Genomic DNA, 18,805 nt, shown 5'->3' on the forward strand with positions numbered 1-18,805 from the left:
CCCTCACAGGAAACTTGTGCATTTTTACTTTCTCAAAAAAACTCATTCTGTATGATTTATAAGCGTTTTGAAAAATGGGGACATGGGTTATGACCTCATAAGTCACCCTCTCCTTGTAATACCTGTGTCATACCCAAGTCATTATACAGAGTTGTGTCCTGATATGTCACAAAAACAAGAGCACACACACACACACACACACACACACATATATATGAATGTTAATATGGTATTGACCATCCCAGCTGTAGTCATATTAGTCATATTAAAAATGCAATAAAATATATGATCCCTTCAGTGAAGGATTGTAATTTGTTACTTCTTCATTGTAAAGTTATTTATTTTTGTAAATTTTTATTGTATAAAATGGGATACAAATTATGCAGTGTTTCCAGATGTTGCTTTCCTTTTGTTTTGTAACTTATCAATGAAATGTCTGAAAATAAAAATGCTCAAACATTACAAAAACATCTTTTTGGATGAATGTAATTAATTGAAGAAAGCTAAAGCAAAAATGTATGTGCAAAACATAAACATATAAATTGGCTACTTATTTTCCTACTTATGTGTAAAATATAAACATATGAAAGGCACGTATTTTCCTGATATTACAGAGCATGGATATGCGTGCTAAGACGTGGTTTGTAAAGTTCAGCTGGATATCAAATACAATATTAAAATTTCTGTCTGGCTGTATTGTTGTCGACCTCCATAAGGTTGAGCTAGGGATCTTGGGATTGTTGAACTGGAATGATTCTCTATTATCTGCGTAACATGAATAGGAAAAGTCATGAGACTTTATGACAGGATTCAAAGATGTTACAGGTCGAGAAAAGGAGAGGGCCATGGACAGAACCCTGAGGTATGCCAGTGATTAGTGAATTGATTTAAACACCTGTCCACTCCCTCAAAGCCTTGGATAGGTCTCACAGGCAGATCCTTAAAAAATTACAATTATGTCATTAATAACTCAGCTTCATGTCGTTCTAAACCAGTAAGACCTCCGTTTATCTTCGGAACACAGTTTAAGATATTTTAGATTTAGTCCGAGAGCTCTCAGTCCCTCCATTGAAGCTGTGTGTACGGTCTACTGTCCATGTCCAGAAAGGTAAGAAAAACATCATCAAAGTGGTCCGGAGGATCAGAGGATCAGAGGTCAGAGGATCAGTTAGAATTTTTTGAGGATTCAAAAATACATTTTGGTCCAAAAATAACAAAAACTTTATTTAGCATTGTCTTCTCTTCCTGGTCTGTTGTGAGCGCGTTCACTGCAGTGTAGAGATGTCCGGTTCGTGAATGAATGAGAAAAGAGAAAACTGAAGATGAACACGAGAGTCATCAAAAGATGACTTTTTCATTGGAGAAAACAACATTATGGACAGAGGACTTATTTGAAGTTAAACTTCCTTCATGATGGATTTTGGATTTGGATGGCCTGAGGGTGAAATTTCAGCTAATTTTCATTTTTTTTGTGAACTATCCCTGCTTCAAGGGATTTGCAAGTTGATAGTTCAGAAAATATACTGAATATTCATATTCAGGAATCTTCAGCATATATTTTGATAACAGATGTTTCACACAACATACAGCAAAGGTTAGATGTTTCTTCTGCATGCAATAATTAACTGTTTTGGAAAAGTCAAAACTCTTTTTTTGTCACGTTTGTGTTCTGTTTTGGTTTAGATATCCCTGAGTTTCTGTTCTACCTGCCTTGACCCATAGTTTCCTGTGTTGCTTGATTAGTTCATTCAGTTCCACCTGTGTTTATGAATTATCTGGTTTGTCTCAGTTAATGTAAGCCCTGTGTTCTCCCGAGTTAATTTGCCAGTTTTGGAGTTGAAGACTTTCTATTGGATTATTCATGTGTCACGCACTTTCATCTACAGCCACAAACTGCTAGTTTTATTGTTTTGCTTCATTTCCAGCATCGATTGGCCTCTCACAGGCCTCCCTTTATGAGCTGAGATCTTTTAATAAAACAAATACTAGCCTATGGGGACACTGAAATACACTTTTATCTAGGCATAAATTTATTGTGATGCCAGCCTGGAATTTTATTTTAAGCATCTGAGTCTTGCTGGTACACTTTAGGAGAATGCATTTTGTCTAATCACTATTCTGTGTTGTACTCAGTGCACGGTTAATATAACAATTATTGTTTTATATATAGTTTAATTTGTGTTCATTTTTACAAGCAAAAGTTAGAGTTTTTTTTTATGCATGCAATAAAACTTTGTTCCTTTGAAGTGGGATGGACTAGTTTCCTTTCCTTGGAAAATATATATATATCTTTTTTTATTATTTTTTTATTTTTACTTACCATTTATATGACTGTAGGCTTTATTCCATAATAAATAATAAATATTAATATATTTATTATTATTATTTATTTGTTTTTACTTACCATTTATATGACTGTAGGCTAACTGGTGAGAAATTACAGCTCTACTAATTAAAAATTTTGGCTCTATATAGCAAAATTAACATAATCAAGCTCAAACTATAAATCAATAATCAAGCTCAAACTATAATCAAACTTTAAATATCTTTATTCAACAGTTATATATATATATATATCAAATGAAGAATCAGTAGGCTAACCTTGTCATTAAATGAAGAACGTTTTGAAATGTAGTGTCTATCTTTGTCCACTAGAGGACAGCATTGATCCCAAAATGAACCACAGACGTCGGTTGTGGGCAAGTGAGGTTAATGTGTGGCCTAGTGTTTACATAGTGTTGCAGACATTGACAGATGTATTGTTTTTAAAAGAATGACAACACCTGTTGAATTGTGATTTTTACATCTTTCAAATGAAGACCTGATAGGTGTAGTCAGTTGCCAGTTGTAATTTTATATTACTTGATGGAAAATTCTCACATATCCTTAATCCTTTAGCAGGAATGAGTCACTGATCTAATAAAAGAGCACTGTAGCTAGCTGGAAATAAAGATGGAGACTTGCTTTGCATAATCATAATTCCATGCAGTTAGTTTGTGTTCTAAAATAATGACCACACCGCATTTGCTTTTGGATTTTTTTTTTTTTTTTTTTTTTTTTTTTTTTGACAGTTTGACAATATTTTACAGGTTAAATTATAGTTACACATTTATCAGACTGACAACAAAAATAATAATCTTTTTTTTTTTTTTTTAATAAGAACATTTAGGGCATCACATCCCATTATTACATGTGCTTTGTTCTTTGAACAGCATTAATTTGAATTAAGCTATATCATTCAACTATAGTGAGCAAATTTCTGTCCCTGGAAGTTAAAATTTCCTTACAATAAAATATCACATTATTCTTTCTGTTCTCATTATTTAAAATGTAAGATGCATACTCACTTTCACTGTAAAGTCTCTCACGGTCAGATTTGCATTTTTCTATATTTGACAGCAAGTCAGAAAGAAAAGTCATGTATTGTTAATATAAAAATGCCTTACATTTCTAGAGCTGTGCACCACATAATGCCCATCCCAGGGGCATAGATTACACGGGGGACCCACTTTTATCATCACGGAACTTCGTCCCCCGCACTTTGTCGGACAAGTGTGTTGGTATAGAGGTTTTCAAGAGTTGGTGTGAATAAATATAGATTTAAACTCAAAGAGACAGGATAGTCTGCGATTGACCTGATGTTTTTTTCGGACAGAGAAGGCGAAATGAACATCACGGAGCGCTAAAGTCTCCTGCAGTGTGTGTGTGTGTGTGTGATTTTTGTAATTTGTGTTGTTGGTTTGATTCTGTGTTTACCTGTGGCCCACTTTCTAAACACCTTCAGCAGTTTTCATTTGGATTTTTATTATCTCAATCCCTTTAATTCGACGTGTAGTGTAAAACATCCATCAGGAATGTTGAATGTTGAAAGATTTCTTATTATCCTGACACAAGCAAAATAATTAGCCGTCTCTGTATTTTCAGTCAACCAAATATTTTTTTCATACATTTCCATTTTAGGTTTCTAGTAAGTGACACACTTAGCGTGAGAAGAGATTACATGAGAGGTGGAAAAATATCCAACTGGAAGAGGTGGTACCCATGTAGAAACAGGAAGGTGTGCACATGAGTCACTCGCAGAGAGGACAAAAACGGTAATCTATGTTTTGCTAGTCGCACTGTCTAAATAACCCTAGATGAAAAGTCACTAAAAAAACTTACATACATACTCCAGGGCATTTGAATTTACTGTGTAGACAAAAGGCTTCACTAGTAAGAGCTGAGGTATCAGATCTTCATTTCTGGTCAACACTTATCCCTCGTTCTGAAACACTACGTCTATAACTATCATGTGTAGGCATCCTTTGTCCTTAATGTAAGTATATAACATGAATGGTGCTCTAATGCTAAGCAAAGGTGTGTGAGAATCGCACCATGCTATAATAAAATGACCAGCAATGGTTAATCTTGACATTACCAACGATGATGGCGTGTCATTCGTGCATGCTCCTCGCTAATCTGGAAGGTTGATGCAAATGCCTGAAAAACGTCCTGCTGATTATTTGCATGCAAACAAATATGTGAGGGTCATTTCAAAAGTTGACTTCTGATCAGCATCTATAGTATAGTTCACTACAGCGGAGCTGGATTTTGTGTCTTTGGTATAATGGTCAAATTCAGCTGGAGTTTGGAAGCAGACACAGTTGTTTCCCTGGGATAGATAGCTGACTATATCCTGTCACTTACATCTAGTGTCTGCATCATGGAGACAGGTGAGGTGTAGTTTTACCTGTTATTGGTATTTAAAAACTCTGTAGCTGGAGCTCTGTTTTTGTCATGCTGTTTATTTGGAAGGTTAAGATTAATCTTCTCGGAATGATTGAACTACATCACTTAATATTTAACTCGGATGTTAACCGCTCTGATTACTTAATTACAAGACAAAGTCATGATAGACATGGCTCAGTGCACTTTCAACCAGTTTTAACTTGCTTATAAAACAGAAAATTGCATTAAATGTATATATCGGACAGTCTTCGATGCTTGTAAGTGGCAGCAGGACTTCAGAGCTCCTCAACTGCACTCATGAAGCTGGGGTCTTTTACATAACGCTACAATGATTTTTGCATGCAATTTCCTATCACAGACATTTTAAATTGCAAATACACTGTTCTGTTGACTAGGATCTGTGCTTCCCAGGAATCATCGTATTGTATATACATATATATATTTAAATGTTGAATGATGATACCTTCTTTTACTCCATTTCCATCTTCCGCCATTGACTATGGTGTCGTAATAGCATATTTCACATAAAAGTAAAAGTGGCGTTTCAACTGGACGGAGTTAGTGTTTGTAAACTGATCAATTTGCATTGACCAAAACCAAAGATAATTTCCATGCCAGTTATAGATGCACGCCATAAAACTGACTAGAGATGCCGTACCTGCTCGAAAATCAAGCTGCAAATGATAAATTATTGTACACTTGTGATAATAAACGTGCAGTTATAAAACAAACCAGAGCTTCGAACTGAATGCTATCACAAGCTGTCTTTCCGTGCATATGACTTCCTGTGAAGCCATTTGCCTGGCATTCACTCATATGATCGATATCCTACACAAATGGAATAACATCAGGCATCCATGGTTAATCAGCATGTTTCCTCCATGTTTACAAGTACGTCATGCTCTCTGTGTATATCTCTGCAGAATTCACGAAGAGAGTGTATCAGGGAGTCAGGGTGAAGCACACGGTGAAAGATCTGCTGGCAGAAAAGAGGTCACGGCAGACGAGCGGCCCGCGCTACGCTGTAAGTCCACCATGCACTTAATCTCACCTGGTCAATACCCTCAACTGAAACATACCCCGCCCTGTCATGCACAATGCTTCCTTTCACTCCATTCACCCTGCCACTCTACTCTTCTTTCATATATGCAAACAGACAGTTTAAAACAGTTGGTATATTCTGTGCCCGGCCACTATATTTGCTCATTGGCTTATCTTTTTTATTCCAATGGTGAGCTTATGGCCTCTGATACAAGCCCGCGGAGCCTCGTCCTTTTCTCACACGGGGGGGATGAAACAAAGCCTGTTAGTGAATACCTGCACATGAGCGGCAGACAATAGCAGCAGTGCTGATGGTCATGAGCTGCTGAGGTTTGGGAGTTAATCATTCTTTTGCTGCTGTAGTATGGCTATGCAAAGTCTTACACTCGCACACCTGCTCCGCTGTATTGTTCCTCCTGTAGACCACAGACAAGTCGCCTGTCGTCACTTTAGACAGGCACAAATCAGACTTGCAGACATCTGGCTGCACAAGAGAGAAAGCTTTTCTACATGTCAATGGCACGCTGAACTCGCTTTTGTTTGAATAAGTAGCTTAATGCTCGGCTTCTGGCTCGTCACTGTACAAACTAATAGTATTGCAAAATTGTAAACATTGTATTTAAATTGTACAAAACATTTGTATTCAACATAAGGAAAATTGCGATTGATCAAATCCAAAATAAAAGTTTGTGTTTACATAATATATGTGTGTGTTCTGTATATATTTTTATGTTTATATAAATATAAATACACTTACATAAAAATATTTATGGAATAAATTTTAAATATTTAAGCATATAAATGTGTGTGTAAAAAAGTATATACATGTATATATGTTTGTTTGTATAAAAATATAAATATATACAGTTCACACACTTACATTATGTTAACACAAACTTTTATTTTGGATGCGTTTAATCGCGATTAAACGGTTTGACAGTCCTAAATAATACTTGAACAGTATTAAGTATTGTGGAAATAAAATTAACCTGTCTAAAACTTGTCTAAATATGCAGTTGTGGTCAAAATGTAACTAAATTTAAAATGTAAATGTGACCACAAGTGTATACACGTAATAAAATAATAATAAAAAGACGTGCATGTAGGTGTCAATCATTTTGAGCCCACGGGGACACGACTGAGACCAAACACGTACCACAATGGCAGAGCAGGGGGAGGGTTGCACAGGAGAACTGGAGCATGTCGAGGCCACGCAGAACAAAAATTGCTTTATAATAAGCTTACATCTGTATCTATGGCCTTTTATTTGGGGTAGAAGAGCCATCTGCAGACTTCAGCAAATGTTGTCCACAGAAGTCATGTCCAAACACAGGACCAAAACAATACAGACACTTGCCAGGGGTTCCAGACGAACAATAGTAAAATACTGCTCTTATATAATCTTTGGTCAAAGAAAAGAGTTTTAATATAAAAGTTGCATGGATCAGATAAAACAAATTTTACAGTGAGAGCTGATATTACAGAATGTGACTGGATTTTATTTTACATATTGTTTTAAGTATTGTGTTGGTGGTCAGTGTATTTTAGTAGGATTGAGACAGTATTATATTTTTATTAACATTTTAAATTAGTTTGAATTGTAATATATATATATATATATATATATATATATATATATATATATATATATATATATATATATATATATATATATATATATATATATATATATAGTTATAGTTATTTTAGTGTGCCAAGTTAAACTAAAATTAAATAAATTGACAAGCACCAATCGTAACAGCCATTTCAAAATGATTTCAAGTCTATGATTAATGAATCAGTACAGAAAAAAAAAAACACTGGGAATCTGGGGATCACACAATTTTTGCATCTACACTACAACGTCACTTTATTTCTAACAACTTGGCATAAGCAAATACTCTCCATATAATGCATAAGGACATAATGCATATCATCCAGGCATCATTTCAAAAGCAGAATCATGGTAAATATGAAACGAGAATAAAGTGCTTGCCAACTTAATGCACAGGTTGATCTTCGTTTGACTGTTTCACACTCTTGTACAGTAGAGTTATTTTGAGACCACCCTGAAAACCACCAACCCCTCCACTTTCACCTACTCCAGCTTGGTTTATCTTGAGGAGGTATCATGTGAAGTGCCACAGCCATGGAGCTCTTCAACAGCTCGATTTCCATACCATGCCTTCAAAGAGGCACTGAGGCATAGACTGTTCACACAGGGAAGTCTTGGGACGAGCAAACAGCATTCAAATACTAGCCTCAAAATTTGCTTGCCCTCTAGCCAGTGCTGCGTTTATATCAGCTCTTTTATGCTTGTAATATGCAAACGAAAGAGAGCCTGTGTCTGTCTATTGCCTCACCAATAGCTCTCAACCATTTAATATCACAATCGTAAGCTACAAATCTCTAGCTCCCACTGGTGTTTTGGTAGTAGAAGAACTGAACCTTAACTAGTCGCATCATCTAGTCTTGCAAAACATGAGATATGCAACATCTTTGTGTTTTAGAGTCTGCACTGATGGATATCATTGTGTTTTTGAGTTTTGTTGTTCATGGGACCAGGCTGTTTGTTTTAAACACTTGCAAGTGAGACACTCTTTGCAATCTCTCTGAGATTTCCGGCAGTTCAGTGGATGCATGCAAATATTTGGCGTGTTAGCTTGTCGTGTGCCATTAAGACTGGACTGCATTAGTCAAATGAACTAAATAATCACAGACAACTGATGGTTAATGGGAAAGTGATGATATCAACCTTTTTTTCCAGGGTGTCTCATCTCCTCCGAGTCCATTTGTTCAAATGACTGGTGAGTCTCCAAACACTTAACAGGTCTATGCAATGCCATTTCTATATAATACTGTCTGGGTCATGAATTATTTTCATGTAATGATCAGGATTGTTGTGGTCTCTTCAGGTTCTCACATGCTTCCGAGTTACTACGGCATGAGAAGACCTTTCATTGCAGACACAGAGTATTGTTCCTCAACGAAACCATTTTCTACTGATGTCTACCCATCATCGCTTATGGGAAAGTCTCTCCCGGTTGACCCCGGATGCATGTCTGGGTATTCCTCACTTATAGACAGCTACTACCCGGAGTCATTTGGGGACTACCGCAGCACACCTTTCTCCAGCGGAGGAAGTACAATATTCTCGCCCTCTGCATTGTCTTCTTTTCTTCCTTCTTACTCCAGTGACACATCGCATTATTTGCTGGTAAGATATGGCACATGGAGTAAGGTGGCACAGTTACAGAAGTGTCAGTGATGTTTAAATGTATAGCCAAAATTGTTTAAATGGTGTAACATCTGTCTACAAGTGCGGGACAACACTTGTTCTGCTTTGTGATAGAACTATTTAGTAATTCAGCCAATATTAAGCTATAAAGGGACTTCTTTTTCTCTTTGCTTTTATTTGCATATGGGACAAAAATCTAATGAATCAATAAATGAGTTTGCAGGCATTTTAATCTAAGTTTTAATCTAAGTTTTTAGAAAACAAAATACAATTATGTAATTAATAAAATATACATATATATATATATATTACATTAATATTATCACATTTTCTATGTTTATATGATTACAATTAAATATATATTTTCATTTGATTAATTTATTTCAAATTAACATTAGTTTTATGTAAAAAAAAAATTGGTGGTGTGGGGAAGGTAGAAATATAAAAATGTAGTAGTAATTTTAGTATATATATATATATATATATATATATATATATATATATATATATATATATATATATATATATATATATATATATATATATATATATATATATATATATATATATATATATATAATATTCCTTTTGAGATATATTATACTATATACTTTATTATATTTATTTATATTAAAATATTTTTCAGTTTCATCCAAGTATCATACGGACGTTTTAACCAAATGGTACACATTTTCTGATTTTTTTTAATAATTATATATATATATATATATATATATATATATATATATATATGTGTGTGTGTGTGTGTGTGTGTGTGTGTGTGTATTTAAAATTTTTGACAAAAATAACAATGTTTGCAGTCATCCAAGTATTTAAATAATTTACAAAAATATTTTATTTTATTTCATAAGTTTATTCGGGCTTTGACCAGTTCTTTTAAACAGTTCTCACTTCATAACATCATACAGGCTTTTTTGTGTGTATTTTTCAAATTTTTGTCCGTTGCCTGTTATCTCTCCCATCGTTATTCATCTTGTTCTAAAAGATCTTGTCTTTAGTAAAAGGAGATACAGCAATAGATATTGAACTCTTGGTATTGAACTCTTGCTTGTGCTCACTGCAGAGGGACTCCTGGGAGCCCACGGGGAGCGACGGCGTGGAGGGTCTGTGTGGAGATGCTCTGGCTCCCATGCCCCCATCTACACCCAGTTCTCTGGTCAACCCCGACACCGTCAGCCCGACCCAGTTCCGCTCATCGTCCCGGGGCTCCAGCATGACGCCTTCACAGCCGTACTCTCTCCATTCACTGGATGAAGTCAATTATCACTCCTCATTTCAAACCACCTCTGGCAGCTTTGCTTCCCCTTCATTCATGACTGAGCCTGCATCCAAACTAGTGCCAGTACTGCCCTCAGAAGATACTGAACATGCCCCTTCAGCCTTGAGCGACAGCCTGGCTTGGGGCAAGGAGGACACTGCTAGCACTTGGTCACGGTATGAGGTCAGGAGGACATTCTGAGCTTGAACTGGAAGGAAATAAAGGCTTACCAGCCTAGAAGATCAACACTACTTCAATACACAACAATTAGCACTAAAACATTTTTGCCAGTTTTACTCAGCAGAGCTAAGGTGTAACATTGGGAACAAATTATTATATCTTCAATTTAAAGATTTATTTGTATCATTTATTATATTTGTACTTTTTTTTGTCATCACAACTTATTTTGTCTAAGCTGAATAATTAGGAGTCTGTTTATCCACATTTTTATTACTGTGACAATGTATATTACCTGCAAACGTTAAGTGTTACAGTATTTATAGTCCGTGTGTAATATCTAGCTAGTCCGATTTCTCTTCTTGTGACTCTTTTCAAAAACCTGTTGTGAAAATGGTCTTAAGGGTAAATAAACTAGAATTACAACAAATGATGTAACTCTACAGCATGATGGAATTCAAAGAACAGAAAGAAACTTTATATTTAATGAAATCTCAGACATTTTATTTAATGATTGAATGTACAAATATTTTCAAGAACACGGAAACATTAAAACAAGTTTTTCATTAATATAGTCATAATATATTCATACTTATTAAAATACAGCTTAGAGGATTAGGAAAAAATACATAACAACATTTCCTTTCTTTTCTTTTTTTTATTTATTCAAATAATTAGACTAATATATATGTATATGGTTTATATGTAAAAGGTGTTTTTGTACTGATTATGATGGAACTTTGTGAGATTGCGATGAACTATGGAGAGTGGCTGCTTTTATTGATTATTAAGGGAGTTTGCAAAGTGCAACTGATTGAAGACAGCATTTCAATAAACAAGAAATATTAAGTGATTTACGTTGTCTGACTGTAACACTTTTGCCTAAGCTGTGCATCTCTAAAAGCAAACACAGTGGTGTTTTGTTTATGAAAGAACGTGCGTTTCATGATTCATGATTCCCTATTCATAATTGCTTCATTCCTGTAGGAATCAGCTATTCCAGTGAATCAACTGAAATCATTATTCAATGATAAAATCAGTGATCTGCTACCACCAGCAGTTTTAGTTCACTTTTTAAAGTATAATTTCAGTCAATTATAGAATATTTATAAAAACATGTTCCTGTAGCTCAATTGGTAGAGCATTACCTGTTCGATCCCCTGGGAACACATGATAGGTAAAACTTGATAGCCTGACTCTTTTATCCAAAGTGATTAAGTGTTAAATTTAAATTTATGAATTTAATTGCACTCATGCCACCTCCGAGCCTCATTAAACATCTGAAAATAGACCCACAATCCACTTTTGTCTTCTTCTATGCCATGTATTAGCCTATACAAATGAAAATTAATACTGTTTGAGAAGCAAGCACAAATGTTGTCTAAACTATCCCTTGCCTTTTATTATAATAAAATATTTTCAAGACTCGGCAGCAACGAGGTGTTTCTTAAAGTAACTAATGTTAAGCTGAGACGAACAGATCATTCACATGCAATTTTTATCCTGTCTCTTTCAAAATGGCCATATTTAAGTGGAAATAATCATGTAGTTTGCATCATTGGGTCAGAGTGAAAGTGTTTAAAGTGATGTGACATACAGCCAAGTACGGTGACCCATACGCAGAATTTGTGCTCTGCATTTAACCCATCCGAAGTGCATACACACACAGCAGTGAACACACACAATGGCTAGTTCAAATATCGTTTTGTTTTTTCAGAGTTTTACCATTTTTATTTATTCGGGGGGCTATTCCCTGATGGTTAGGGCACTGAGATAAAGAGATGTACTGTATGTCAGTTCAATTCTAAAGTAAGAGTCTGGGATGAACTTTTTATGCGCATACAATATACGATATAAAACTAATACATTACATTAATTTTGATTTATCTACTAGCATAACACACACACACACACACACACACACACTCACTTCATATATAAGAAAAGCATTTCAGAAGGATTGCTGAAATGAGCGCACAAATCAGACTATAATTCACAATATTATCAATTAAATAATAATAAACAATAAAACTGCTATAAAGTTGAAAGCTTGCAAGCAATAATTTAAAACAGATTTCTTTGAATTAGAAAAGGCTACTAATTCAATAGTAATATGCAATAGCAATATCTTTCCATTTTTATTTTTATTTATTTATTTATATAGAATTTATTTATATCGAATTTTTCTCTGCGTGTGAAAATTTTTGGAGAAATTGCATTATATCTACTGCCAAATAAAGTGATTATGCTTTATCATCACATAAACCGAGTTAGATGAAAGACGCAAGCCTCTTGCAAAATGACCTGAAGGTGTACTGTCTGATCAGCAGGGGGCGACATTTAACTATCTCGAACTAACAGACCTCCTCAACCCGGATTTTCTGAGGTTTATGGAAGATTTATTCATAAATTCGACTGATAATAAAAGACTGGTAAGAAAACAATATTTTGAAACTGGAGGTCTATGTGCAGCGGATTAACGCTACAAAACTATTTCACAAAGGCATATTCTTTCACAGATTATCCCGCACTACATGTCACGTTTTCGGATTTCTCCTTCCTAACACAAAGAACCTTTGCATATAGGTTAATAATTTTACATGCGTTCAGTCTTAAATATTCGACAATTAAATCTGACACAAGTACATAAACAACGGCCTTGTGATATCACAGGTCTCGAAATATAAATGTGCCACTTGGAGCTTTTGATGCAAATGAGGCTATTTCCGAAATAAAAGTGACTAAAGACAGGTGTGTGAGATTCTGTTTGAGATCCGCACCACTCAGCATCAAACACCCCCACTTATATATTTTTAAAGGATTTAAATGATGATTATATGCAATGATCAAATAAAATGTTGCATTAAAACAAAAAATACCCTGAGAAAATAAACTAATAAATATTATTGTGAACACTGATCGTTTGAGTCTCAGTTAACTTGGCTTCTGATTTATAAGAATGGCCGAGGACTCTTTCAATTAAATCTATAATTATAATTGAATTTATTTCATATTCAGCTTTGTTATATCTGCATCCACTGTCCTAATAACTTGACTTCAGCAGATGTCCCAATTGTTCTGATGACAAACATGGCTGCTGTCCTATGCCACGCCCACCACTTCAATAATTCTTAAAAACGACCTAAATTTGATCCATAAAACGCAATATTAATTTTTTTGACATGACTACTTATTACATAAGATATTTAAAATGTGTCATGGCTTGTAAAACCTCATTTGAGCCTTCAGTCTCACTGCAAAGTTGAAATAGTGCTTCTAAGTGAGACTCCAACCACCAACACCAAAATGATGATAAAATGTTAAAAATATATATTTGCTTGATGTCAAAGTGTGAAATAACTTAACCTTCTATTAAAAGAGATGTTGTTAAATGCACTTTAATAGCGAATATCACTCAGAAATAAGTCTTTTTACGAAGCCTTTGAATATTCAAATTGAAAGTATCGCGCAATCAAATCATTGTCAAATCATTGAGTTCTTGGGGTTTTAAATAGTAGGGATGAGGGGAGAAAAACTCAAACTAAAATATCCCTAGCTATATTACTGTATAATTGTATGTCCTGAGAGTGTTTTGAGCTTACTTTATTGAGACTTTTTAAGACTTTTGTGAATAATTCGTTCTTGCCCATACAACAGAGCAAAGAAGTGAAGTTGGGGTATTTTACTGTAGCTCTTCCAGAGATTTCCTCCTTTTCAGACCAATATGTCTGGTAAGTAAAAAAATATTTTTCTTTCATATAAGATGTTCTCTTCTTCAGCAACCTGAAAAACATTGAGAGAGAGAAATATATTAATTAAAACAATTAAATGCATTGGTAAACAGTTCTTGGAAATGTATAGGTCAAAACTTAAATATTTTAAAACAGCATGTGATGGATTACATTTAAAACAAATTGGTGCATTTTTATATATACAGTTAATTTGATAAGTTTGTTGCATTACATTTCTTTCTTGCAGTTTAATGGGAATAGCAGGCTAATATTTCTGGTGATTCACTCAAGTTCAAATTTTTCTTCATAGCTTGAATTACCTGTCTGCTTTGTATTTTAAACTTAGCTTTTCTTCAAGCAAAACTGAACATGCATTTACCTGAAGATTGGTTTATGGCGTTATATTTTCAACATTTATTGAATGCAGAGGTTTTCCTGAATAACCAACAGTATGCTAAACGCTGACTGAATATAATTTAGACATTTTGACGAGAATCCAAACTTTGCTTTAGAGCGCATATGAATAGGCTACTTATTAAATATATGTTTAGTTGTCAATAAGCTCATTAAAACACTGCCGAGGGACGTTTTCGCTCAGCGAAGCCACTTTTGTCCTCTGTAAACTCAACTGCCTCCATGAACTCAGCCATGGCGTGGCGTTGTTTTGAATCACTTATGTTCAGACTCAATTTTTATATATCCTAGCCATATTAACGCGGATCAGGAAGACGTCCCACTGTGTATGTCTTCACGGGGCTGAACAACCAATTAAAAAATTAGGAAAGAACGACAACTATTTTTCATCTATTTCTTTTTTTTTTTTTTACACATTTCGGTTTGGGGGAAGTTATTAGGCGCGGCTTCACTCATGTCATGTAAGAAGAGATAAGGGGACTGCCCATTAACTATATCAAGAAATAGCCTAACTTCACATTTACCAAGCGGATAGCAAAAACTAACTTGGACCCTGGACGTTTTTAGGGAATTAAAACCAACTGTTGTTTATCGACAGCGCACGCGTAAATAAATCGGGCTTCGGTCCAGCAAATCTAAACTGTCTTTCTGTTGGACTTCGGCTTGAGTTTACCATCTATTTTTCAATGTAGTACATTCTCTGTTCTCTTGAAAGCGTTTTACTGTGTCAAGCGTGTTTACTTACGGTTGTAATTCGTAGAGACGTCTACCAAAGAAGCTTTTCTTCTTTCTCCTTGTCTCGCGAGTAGAGTTTTACAGTGTTTTCTCTTCGCTCCCGCGAAACCAACTTTCTGCGCTTTTTTGCTCTCGAGTCAAACTCTCTATAATTAGATTAGGCTTCTCGCCAGTTTAGTCAGGTTTTAATTTACAGCTACAAAAACTAGACTGCTCCATCTCCAAATCAAAACCGTCGTCCCGAGGTAAAGATGGCTGGAGAGCATGTTTCTCCAAGCTCTCTAGTCTATTGTAATGCGAAACTAACCCATTCACTGCCGGACTGTGCGCTCAGATAAATGGACTCTCAACTGGGAAGACGGGCATAGTTTTCTGATCTTGTGTTATATTTTAACTTATATATTTATTGGCGTTTTCCAATGGCATATGGAAAAAGTGAATGATATCTGTGTAGGGTGAAACCGTGTATGAGGGGCAGTGATAAATAAAGATGTCGAAGATTATATTTAGGAGAAATATTTTAATGATCTACTAAATACATGTCCCAAGGTCTTGGTGTTGTTTCATTCATTTTCATTCATTAAAAACATTTATATATAACATTTAAGAACGAATATATATATATATATATATATATATATATATATATATATATATATATATATATATATATATATATATATATATATATATATATTCGTTTAATGACTCTAAAATGTTTAATGGTGTAACCATTAGGTAAAAAGTGGCAAAATGGTACTTTCCTTGCAACTTCTTTTTGACAACGAGATCGTTATTTTATTCTTTCAAAACAGTTTTAAAGACATTTTGCACATAGCAAAACAACTAAATCGCTTCCCACACGGACATTAACCCCCCCCCAATATATATATAGCCTATATATATATATATATATATACACACACACACACACACACACACACACACACACACACACACACACACACACACACATATATATATATATATATATATATATATATATATATATATATATATATATATATATAGGCTACATATATATACATACACACACATACTCACATATGTATACACATATATCAAAATTTAGATAATGAACGCTTGTTCTTCATAGAAGAGATTTATTTAGTTCTTGTGTGTTTTATTGACATATCAGATCCAAACAAAAGTCACTTCACTGACCCAGAAACACTGTCTTAAAGATGAATGTAAAAACTCTGATATCAATAGGCTACTTTAACATTTTCCTATTTACAAAAAAAAAAAAAAAAAAAAAAAAAAAACTGCTTTACAGAATCTGATTTTGGACAAAAATATTGAAAATTAATACCAGCGGTGAATGGAAATGAAATAAACTTTTTTGCCTTTCTTTTCTAGCAGATAAACCCAAGGTTTACCAGGGTGTGCGTGTGAAGACCACTGTTAAGGAGTTACTGCAGAAGCACAGAGCCCTGCAGGCACAGAAAACCGCAACGGTAAACAATGGTGTTGTATACCAATAAAACTCATAAGTCAGACACTGACATATAAGTTTATGGTAGTCAAACTAAAACGAAGCCTGGTCAGTGCAATACCGATTTTAATCACCATCTATTTGTCTTAAAGCACCACGCCCCCTCAGGCCTTATCTGTGCTCGAGGTTTCAGTTGATAGCCTACCAGATAACTGTACAAACTAACGGCAGATTTCTGCTGTTTTTCAACTGAACGAAAGCAGTAATTAATATTTTTCTTTGCTTCTTTCTCTCTTTTACAATTGTAATCCTATAGAAATCCCAAGCCATGGCTGCTCGCGATGTCTGCTCTACGACCATGAATAGTAAGTTTAAAATACTAACAAATTAACTGGACGATGATAACTGATAGTAATCTCAATCCTTTGTCCCATGCAGTCAAGACATTTCACAGAGCTTGTTTACAAAAGCATCAGATTTCAATAAATTTACAAGCACCTTTTGTAAATGTAGCTAAGAAACCTTCTGCCTGCTAACATGTAAGAGCTTGAATTTTAATCAGGAAACCTGAGGCAAAGACAAGAAGTATACTGACTGCATGCAACTTACTATTTTCCAAAATAGAAACCCTTTTCATCCACCGCCAGGCATCAGCTCTACATTTACAATCTTGTCGGGGGGAAAATGAAATAAAACAACAATGACACCTAGATCTATGAGTTCCTGACAGATCCGTGAATGATCTCCTTTTTATAAACTACTATTCAAATGTGATTTAGCTGTTTGGCTGATGGTCTCGTGACATCATCTCAAGTCTTGCTGGCCTAATTTAAATGTTCTCCTGTGCTCAAGCCAGCATTTTCTTCTGTCTTACCCACAGCCCACCTTGATGTCTTTGGAATGCAAGCTCCAGAGCCCTATTTTCACACACGTCCCTTTACCGAAAATGTCAATGTCCCGATGGAAAATGCTTATGATCATCAACAGATGATGCACCTGATGCCACATGAGACTTTCAGCGGCAGTGATTTCGTGTGCCCCACTTCTTCGCAGTGGTCGAATGGATATATACCTTCTAATACGGACCTCTATAGTACTAGCATGGTATGTGTTTGGTGCTTTTAATATTTTTATAGTAAACCTGTTTTTTTTTTTGAAGGGGGGGGGGGATGCATTTGGACGGTTCTGATGCTCGACTATGTTGTCACTAAAAAAAAAAAAAAAAAATCACTCGTGCAGTATAGGCCTATTTAAGAAACATTTTTGTGCTTTTAAAATGTTTCCCTCAGGTATCGAGATCATCCTCAGATTCCTTCAATCTCTCAAGTCCAGTCGACTACAACAGTTACTCTCCCCCTCAGTCCAACTCCTCATCTTCTTCGTGCTACAGCTCTCCAACGCGGATGGATTTGAGCTCCAGTTACTCTCCAGAAAATTTCCACTACCAGCATTGCAACTTACAGAATTGCTTTTGTCTTTCGCATTGGTCCAATCTGCAGGAAGGCATGGCAACTTCGGAGTTTGCGCCCTATGGCTCTTCAGACTGTTTGTATTCATATGGCAACGACAGTTATTTCAGAAGGGATACTTCAAACTCAGAGATGTGTTACTTATAAAATGTATTTTGAAGCTCTTTGCGCGAAAATTCAGTGTCATAATTGATTTATTTGAATGCATTTGTTGTATTTTTGTTTAGATAAAAGAACAAGCAGTGATTGAATGAATGATTTACAAATTACTCATTTATCTTTTTTACAATAAACTTTTTTTTCGTAATTATACTGGCATTGGGGAAATTTCTGATTTTCAGTGTGCAGTTTTTTTTTTAACTCTTTAAATGTACATCGGAGCTTCGAGTTTTTATTTTTTATTTATTTTTTATTTTTACGTACAAATGCGGCTGTGGTACTGAGGGCTCATGTATTATTTTGCATATCAACATTCGACGTCGTTAAAATACCAGAAGGAAGCTTAAAATGTGTCATTTATGAAAACAGATTTTGTCT

The 18,805-nt window shown here is 34.9% G+C and overlaps 2 protein-coding genes across 4 annotated transcripts; both read left to right on the forward strand.

Moving 5' to 3' along the window:
* The first annotated feature begins 96 nt into the window (after nt 1-96).
* Nucleotides 97-11,269, forward strand: LOC113058352 (uncharacterized protein C11orf53 homolog). 2 transcript variants are annotated; one of them, XM_026226159.1, is made up of 5 exons: nt 97-4,712; nt 5,652-5,752; nt 8,537-8,576; nt 8,685-8,986; nt 10,092-11,269. In XM_026226159.1, the coding sequence occupies exons 1-5, from the start codon at nt 4,703-4,705 to the stop codon at nt 10,485-10,487; spliced, it is 849 nt and encodes a 282-aa protein (XP_026081944.1). In that variant the 5' UTR covers nt 97-4,702; the 3' UTR covers nt 10,488-11,269. The 2 variants fall into 2 exon arrangements, with proteins under 2 accessions (XP_026081944.1, XP_026081943.1); XM_026226158.1 differs by having other exon boundaries at nt 97-5,752.
* Nucleotides 11,270-13,107: 1,838 nt separating this feature from the next.
* On the forward strand, nt 13,108-18,578 carry LOC113058353 (uncharacterized). Of its 2 annotated transcripts, none has more exons than XM_026226160.1 (5): nt 13,108-14,194; nt 16,724-16,821; nt 17,116-17,164; nt 17,680-17,903; nt 18,089-18,578. In XM_026226160.1, the coding sequence occupies exons 1-5, from the start codon at nt 14,188-14,190 to the stop codon at nt 18,413-18,415; spliced, it is 705 nt and encodes a 234-aa protein (XP_026081945.1). In that variant the 5' UTR covers nt 13,108-14,187; the 3' UTR covers nt 18,416-18,578. The 2 variants fall into 2 exon arrangements, with proteins under 2 accessions (XP_026081945.1, XP_026081946.1); XM_026226161.1 differs by having other exon boundaries at nt 16,727-16,821.
* Nucleotides 18,579-18,805: the final 227 nt, after the last annotated feature.

This window comes from Carassius auratus, chromosome 40, assembly GCF_003368295.1.
Source record: "Carassius auratus strain Wakin chromosome 40, ASM336829v1, whole genome shotgun sequence".
NCBI lineage: Eukaryota > Metazoa > Chordata > Actinopteri > Cypriniformes > Cyprinidae > Carassius > Carassius auratus.